This window comes from Gymnoscopelus microlampas, assembly GCF_963454915.1.
Source record: "Gymnoscopelus microlampas genome assembly, chromosome: 10".
Taxonomy (NCBI): domain Eukaryota; kingdom Metazoa; phylum Chordata; class Actinopteri; order Myctophiformes; family Myctophidae; genus Gymnoscopelus; species Gymnoscopelus microlampas.
Window position 1 is genome coordinate 7,006,810 of NC_139947.1, and position 8,465 is coordinate 7,015,274.

An 8,465-nucleotide genomic window follows, 5' to 3' on the forward strand; every position below is an offset into this window, starting at 1 on the left:
ACTCAAGAACATTTTTTAATTCTGTACTTTTACTTGTAACAGAGTATTTCTATATTGCAGTATCGGTACTTTTACTCAAGTAAAGAATTTGAGTACTTTTTCCACCACTGATTTTCTCTTTATCATTCTAACTCTCTCTCTCTCTCTCTCTCTCTCTGTGCAGGACTTGGAGGTGTTGTCTCAGGAATTAGTCCGTCTCAGTAAAGACAGCAGCGGTGGAGGAGGCAGCAGTGCAGCTGGTCTGGGATCCGACTAAACACTGGGGGAAACAACCCCCTCCTCATCTTCTAGTTTCAACGACCCCCCCACCCCAGACCAGCGTTACTAACTAACTTCTGGAACGCCTTCAGCCACTGAAGTCCAATAAATGCTGGGAAAAAAAACATCCATCTGTTAACCATCCCTCCATCTTTTTCTTCACCAGAGAAGGACAGAATGGACACTGCAGGATGGAGCGAGAGAGAGAGAGGAGTGAGAGATACTGTGGATGGAGGGATGAATGGATGGGACGTGTGTCTGTTACTACTGAATGTACCGTAATTGGACTGTACCGCTTTGCTTTGGTCACAGTGTGGCGCTGTTCCTTTTTCTGGGCCCCCCCCCCCCCCCGGCTACGTCTTGAAACTCAAGGCCCAAGGGAATGGACTTCTGATATCTTAGTGTGTGTGTGTGTGTGTGTGTGTGTGTGCGTGTGTGTGTGTGTGTGTTGCTGGACCTGGCTATGTACTGGACCACCTAACCTATATAAGATCTTTTCATTGTCCTTGTGACCAGACATCTTGAATGGAACCAGCGACGGTTGCTGGTTTTCACGCAGTTACATACGTTAGCGCTGGGCGATATTAAAAGTCAAATATCACATGCTTTTTGACCAAATACCGCTATCGACATTGTGGCGATAATATTAGTTAGTAGTCCTTTTGGTGACACCCCTGGTCTATCTATGCTCTGTTAGAACTGCGATTCCCACAATAGGCTCTATGCACAGCAGCCATATTATCACTTCCTTCACAGGTGTTACCAATGATACTAATGAAGGCTCTGTTCCATTTAGTGTAGCACAGTGGTTTCCACGACCACCATAACTCTGAGAGTGTACAAATGGAACCTCTCAGAGTTACACACCTGTAAGGGGGGGGGGGGGGGGGGGGGGCATTTGGAAGCCCATGAGGGTCCCTGGACCCCAACTGAAGACCCACTGGTGTAGCAGAGTGTTTCCAGTGAGCCAACGTGCACAACATCAGCACCCTGACTCTGTTTGACCAGAATGGAACAGAGCCTTCATTAGTATCATTGGTAACACCTGTGAATGTCTTCATAATATGGCTGCTGTGAATAGAGCCTATTCAGTTTGAAACTAAACCGCAGAAGTACCGCTCCAAAACCAAACTTATATAACAGCGTTTTTTTTTTTTAGTACATCTCCAGTGCCTGCGGGCAAGTGTCTTCTCAAGAATAGTGTTTAGAAAAGTTGTCAAAAACACAAAATATATATATAGTGAAAGATTATATCAAAAACAACTTTTCATTGCATTAAAATCAGGAAAATAAACCCCTTCTGCCATATTACGATATCCAAAATCCCAGCTGGTATCTAGTCTCGCGTCACCATAGCGATATATTGCCCAGCCCTAACACACATGTGGCAGGTGCGTTGCTCAAAGACACTGTGGCAGCAGGCTGCGTTTTCCATCCAGATGGCCCCAGCCGGTCTGGGGTTTGGATTGGCACCCAGCAACATTCTGGTCACAAGGCTGATGAACTGAGATCTTTTTTTAGTCAGAACTGTGGCTTACATGCTGGAAGACAATATTATTATTTTGTATCTCTGCTACTTTAACCCTTAAAGACCGGGAACGCATCTGTGTGTCATTTTTAAGATTTCTTTGGCTATTCAAAAATAGCAGATCTACAAGCTCATGGCGCGCCATCTGCTATTTTTGATTTTTTTGTAAGAATTTGTGCAAATCTTTGAATGTATTTTTTTTTAAAGAGAACATCTGTAACTCAAATCTTTGCTTCTGGGGGATTCTACAAATGTCTTCTAAATCTTCTGAATCCTAACAGTTTTTTTTGTTGCTATAATCAGTGGTTCTCAAAGTTTTTCATGTCAAGGACCACCCAAAAAATATATATATGTATTTGGCTGCGTTCCCCCATCTCAAAATATTTTGTTCCAGGGACCCCCTTAGCAGCAAAGACTTGAGTTAAAAATGTATATATACATTCAAAGATTTGCACACATTTTCACGATAATTTTTTTTTTTGCAGATCTACAAGCTCGCAGCGCGGCACTCGGTGCCGCGCTACGAGCTTGTATATCTAGCTATTTTTTTGAATAGCCAAAGAAATCTAAAAATGACACAGATTCTTTCCCGGCCTTAAAGGGTTAACAGTGTAACTGTCTGTTTGCCAGGGTCTGACTACTATGTCTTGGACTTGGACACACCTGTAACTAACTGTCTTACATTGTAACTGATTGTAGATCAGCCTTGCTTTCTGCAACTCGGTCATCTTAAACTGTTTCGAGCCTGACTATGTCCTGGATCACAAGCCTTTTACCGGAATACTCTCTCCTATTGTCGCTGACTGTACATTTCTGCTTTGGCTTAACGTATCTCAAGTGAAACCTGCCAGTCTTGGCTATCACCTGGGTTAACGCGTATTCCTGTTATTCGCTGACTGGGCTCTGTCCACGTCCTGGGATACTTAACCAGTATAAAACATGCAGTTGAATCTATTTCATACGCTAAAACAGCAAACGACACGTTCAGTTAATGGTATAATTTACTGCATTATTTACTGTCTTGGATATATATATATATTGGTTCCATACGTTAATAGCCTGTTTTTGGGGGGCAAGTTGTGGCGTACCTGCCCTGTGCATGACCTCTTCACCGAGCCCACGTTCTCTAGTAACCTGAAACTCAAGCTTCTACAAGTTCATCTTACTGGGTTGTCTGATTCCTTGATGGCAGCTTAACCACGTGAACTCCAGCGTCCCTGTTCTGGGGCAAACATTCGGAGAAAACTAAGCTTGTAGATCGGTTATTTTTGGCGAAGAGGGACAAAAGGAGCAGACCAAGTATAGAGCGACGTCAATTCCGGTCAATGAAGTATCGAAGGTTTATTTATATTTCATTTAAACTGCTTAATAAGATATCTCTAGGGTTTGCTGATTAGATCTGGTACTGTAATAGGCTCTATGCACAGCCGCCATATTATCACTTCCTTCACAGGTGTTACCAATGATACTAATGAAGGCTCTGTTCCGTTTAGTGTAGCACAGTGGTTTCCACGACCCCCATAACTCTGAGTGTGTACAAATGGAACCAAATGGACCCGTAAGGGTCCATTTGGTTCCATTTGTACACTCTCAGAGTTACACACCCGTAAGGGACCATTTGGAAGCCCATGAGGGTCCCTGGACCCCAACTGTAGACCCACTGGTGTAACAGAGTGTTTCCAGTGAGCCAACATGCACAATATCAGCACCCTGACTCTGTTTGACCAGAATGGAACAGAGCCTTCATTAGTATCATTGGTAACACCTGTGAATGTCTTCATAATATGGCTGCTGTGAATAGAGCCTATTAGTGGCCATCATGAATCAGACCCAGTAATATGACGTTGCAGGTTTCAGTTAAATGAACGGGTGATGTGTGCGTTTGTAAACATTTACCGGAAACAAAGTCGACTGGTCCTCTGATGTCTTTTTTCTTCATGGTTTATTGTGAAAAAGTAACGGAATATTTATTTAAACCATTACAACTATCTGCACTGACCTCAGGTCAGCGATACATCTGAACAGAACACAGTTTCTTACTGAACTTGTAGAGGTTTGTTTCACACTGATGTTCTGCACCTGATGAGGTCGTGATGAGGACCTTTCTAGGAGGTTCTAATGACCTTTTCTAGGAGGTTCTAATGACCTTTTCTAGGAGGTTGTGATGAGGAGGTATGTTGTGTTTTCTGTCTTTATGGATTAATCCTGTATATAGACACTGATATGACTTCTAACTGTATGAAAAATCAACTGTATTTATGACAAAGTCCTGATTTCAGATTGAAGATGTGTATGATTATTATTATTATTATTGTAATTATAATGAGCTCAAATACAACTATTGTCTGATGATTCCCCGTCTCTGGAATGGAATATTTTTTTTAGAACAAACACAATGGTGACATGCACAACCGAGTTAAGTAAGCGAAGATTTGCACCTTAATAGTATAAATACTATAAATACAGCTGTATTCCACTCCCAGTGCAGATGTTTTGGCTTGTATCTGGGAAGACTTTTTTTTTATTTTTTTTTATTTGTTTGTCTTGTGGTTGAGTTTCATTGATTGTTAATTTGATAATAGTTCTCAAAAGTTTAGCGCACTAGGTCTTTCAAGTGCAATACAATGATGTGTGAACAATATGGTACGTTTGTTACAGATCTTGTCGGTTAGGTTGTGTAATCGCTCCACAGGCTTTAAAGTGTCATTTGATGTTAGAGAGCAGATGGGTGAGCAGTAGGAGATATTTGAGAGTATGACCGCATTTACATGCATATGGGAGAGAGTCTGTGAGACGTAGGGGTGAATTCTTTTGAAAAACAAATGTTGTGCTTTTGTTTAATGAGTGAGAATGTGTGCGAATAGGTTTTGTCACCGTTTCAGAAGCTGTCGGGTCGATACAAAGCAGAGAGGGAGTTGGACCACACAGCATTATGGGCATTTAACCCATTAGGACCTGAAGCCGATTCTACAAAATGTCTTCCAAATCCCAACGGTATTCTGAAAAACGTATGTCTCTATATCAGTGGTGCTCAAACTTTTTCATATGTATTTGGCCGCTGACCCCCCCCCCCCATCTCAAAATATGTTGTTCCAGGGACCCCCAGAAGCAAAGACTTGAATTAAAATTGTTCTCCTTAAAATAATATTTTCACGATTTTTCAAAAATAGCATATCTACAAGCTCGTAGCGCGGCACTCTATATCTGCTATTTTTTAATAGCCAAAGTGTAAAATAATGCTTTTCAGCTCAAATCAATAAATGACACAGATGCGTTCCAGGTCTTAATGGGTGTAGTGTAAGGGCACCATCACACATACACTTCAAACTCACAAGCCTGCGAGTCAGTGCCATTGGTCGAAACCATTTTTGCTCGTTCATGTAGCCGGGCACCAACCGGCCAAACTTGAAATTCCAGATTAAAACATGTCCAGAACATGATAAGAAATAGGTCCCAGCCCGCCCACACATTTATGAATCCAATTACAGTCAAACGGTATGGAGTATCAGAACCCTGTTTGGTGCTCATTGTCATATGACTCTTTCATATGACTATTTCTACCTAATTTGGTCCCCAAAAAAAAGAAAGAAAAAACTGATATCTGATGCAAAGTGTTTGTGAAGGGGTGGATCATGTCCTAAAGGTCAGGAGGTGACGTGACCTTGACTGTCTTGAAAGGTCGTCGCCAGTGTTTATAACTGGATGAAGCGTTCTTGAGCAAGGCACTGAAGCCATAACTGCTGCAGATAAGCAGGTTTGTTAAGAGTATACTGTGTACTTTACACGTTCTATTGTAAATGTAAGGATTAATCCTGTCAATCAGTGTGATTGACAGGAGAGATGATCAGAGGAGCAGAGTTTGTACCATTGCGGTTCAAACCTGGACAGAAGAATGGACAGAGTTTCTCAGTGAAGGTACAGCCAGTGAAAGAGTAGAAATGAACTCTGGTCTCCACATCATAAAAGGAGACCAGACCCTCCTCATAATCCACAAACACTCCCACCTTCTGGACACGAGCGCCAGCATATGCCTTGTACTCATTTCCATTCCACCCTATAGTCCAGTAACCATCGTTGGGACACAGCTGGATCCATTTCTTCCTGTCGATGGACTCTCTGGCCACTCCTACACTCCAGGAAGTCTTCCCTCCAACCTGAACCTCATAGTAAAACCGTCCCGAGGAGTAGCTTTGTTTTCCTAAGACACAGGGACAGAAAGCGAATCTCTCCGTGTTGTTTGAGAGATTCTTACTTACGTTTCCATGACTCACTTGTTTTCCATCCTCAGACAGGATGAGGTAGGCAAGTGCTGTATCAGGATCCAGAGTCACATCCACCTCATATTGCTGGATCCTCCTCATCTCAGCATCACACAGCCTGTTCTCCATCTCTTCACAGAGTGTCTTCTCCGGCTGTCTAGAACTGTCCCAGTGATGTCTAAGAACCCAAACAGTGATATCTCAAGATACGATCCAGGAATGGTCGGTTTTGACTTCCACTCGGTGCTCTATTGGTTGTAGAGCCTGCTTCTCTTTCACTGATGTCCTCATACTGTGTGGAATCAGCCTTTAAATCCAGCTTCTCAAATCGCCACTCATCAAATATGACGTCATTTCCCCAAAATGGAGTTCCACGTGACTCCAGACCCACCGGCTTCGAATGCTATCAATGCATTGAATGGGAGATTATCACGTTCTATCAGACCATTGAATGGGCGAAGTAGGCGAGCTACTGTCTACCCCGCGATTTGTCAGACCATTCATTGGGCGTAATCAGGAGCTACTGACCTACCGACGGAGGCGGAGCAGTCCCCACAACAATATTTACGATTCTGTGCCTATCGGTACATAACTCGAACGGCGCTGAGTAGGCACAGGCGAGCGTCGCACCGCTCCGGACGGCAACTCGGTCGCCTTAGCTCCCTCGGTGGCCCGGGGCTCCAGCTCGCCTGAGACTGCGCGCCTCCGTCATGGTCCGAAACCAAAACAACCAAAACCAAAACCGAAACTGAAGTATTTAAGTCATCTCCGTCGGTAGGTCAGTAGCTCCTGATTACGCCCAATGAATGGTCTGATAAATCGCGGGGTAGCTAGTAGGTCGCCTACTTCGCCCATTCAATGGTCTGATAGAACGTGATAATCTCCCATTCTATGCATTGATAGCATCCGAATCAGGTGCCAGACCGGCCTCAACGTACTGTGATTGGACACATCAGGTAACCATGGCAACATGGGGCGGCCATAGCTGCATCGTTAGAGAGCCCGCCTGGGAAAGCAAAGGGTCCCAGGTTCGATTCCAGGCCTCAGCAATGTGTCAAAGCGTCAGACTGAGCAAGACACTTAAAGCCCTAACTGCTCCCCGAGCCGCTACAACCAACAGCTGCTCACTGCTCCTAGGATACAAATATAGTGACAAAAAACGTAGATGTATAACTTTATATCAACAAAACAATCATGGACTGAGTATAGACACACAGACTTTTCTTACTTCCTTCACATGTGTTACTAATGATACTAATGAAGGCTCTGTTCCATTCTGGTCAGGGCGCTGATATTGTGCATGTTGGCTCACTAGAAACACTCCATTTTGGTTCCCAAATGGCCCCTTATGGTGGGTGTGTAACTCTGAGAGTGTACAAATGGAACCAAATGGACCAGTAAGGGTCCATTTGGTTCCATTTGTACACTCTCAGAGTTATGGGGGTCCTTGAAAATAAGACAACCACTATGCCACACTAAATGGAACAGAGCCTTAATTAGTATCATTGTAACACCTGTGAAGGAAGTAAGGAAGGGGCCCAATTCATTCCCAATATGGCTGCTGTGCATAGAGCCTATTGGACTTAGAATTAGAATTAGAATCTCCTACCAGCTTGAACCCAGAGAGTCAAACAACTCACTCCCTCAGCCAGCTCCATAGCCAGTGAATATAGTCTATTTTGCTGCTATTGTTGTTGTTACTGATATGTAATGTATTGTATGTAGCATTATGTTCCTAAAACATGCTAAATCATTTTACTCCTATACACCCATACCAGATGTAACAATACAGAAACCTTGAACTAGTATGATTACTAGATTAACATCATGTATAAACTGCTCACAAAATGTAAGGAAACTTGAATTTTATCGGTGATTAGTCACCTTTACAATGAGGTACAGGTTGTAAGCATCGGGCATTCATGGAATGAGCAACACAGGCAAACGTGTGGGTAGCGCCGAGCAAAAATGTGCCAAAATGGCCTGTTACACTTTTCTGCTGACATTCAATGTCGTGACATTCATGACATTCAATGGGCTTCAGGTGTGTGCCAGTCACAGGTGTGTGCATAATTAAAACTAGAACCAGGAGACCTGGAGGAGTCCGGCCATTCAGATTTCCTGGTACTGCCAGGGTCTGGCAGTACCAGGAAATCTGAATGGCCGGACTTCGCATGACGTGTGTGCAGAGGAAAAGAGGAAAAGAGGGACAAAAGAGGGACAGACAAAACCTCATGTAGAAAAGAGGGACAAAAGAGGGACGGAAGAGGGACGGAAGTGGGACAGACAAAGCCTCATGTAGGCCGACCCTCTGGGTCTGGCAATAACTGGAGGACCCCCCTGTAATAACTCTGAGGGCCCCCTGTTGAAGACCTCTGGCCTAGAACGGTCACCTCTGGCTTCGACGGGTCACATGTATC

General features: G+C 43.7%; 1 protein-coding gene and 1 long non-coding RNA gene across 4 annotated transcripts in view; both read left to right on the plus strand.

Annotated features, from left to right (window-relative positions):
• The window catches only part of gripap1 (GRIP1 associated protein 1), a 72,907-nt gene extending 71,866 nt beyond the window's left edge, over positions 1 to 1,041 (plus strand). The window contains exon 29 of one of the 3 annotated variants that reach the window (XM_084070226.1): positions 164 to 1,041. In XM_084070226.1, coding sequence (XP_083926352.1) covers positions 164 to 256 — 93 coding nt within the window. In that variant the 3' untranslated portion in view covers positions 257 to 1,041. The remainder of the gene's footprint in view (positions 1 to 163) is intronic. The other 2 variants (XM_084070227.1, XM_084070228.1) reach the window with 2 other exon arrangements.
• Positions 1,042 to 2,250: 1,209 nt separating this feature from the next.
• On the plus strand, positions 2,251 to 4,138 carry LOC311053704. The gene is made up of 2 exons (XR_014601667.1): positions 2,251 to 3,193; positions 3,590 to 4,138. It is a non-coding gene; the product is annotated as an uncharacterized lncRNA (long non-coding RNA).
• The last annotated feature ends 4,327 nt before the right edge of the window (positions 4,139 to 8,465 follow it).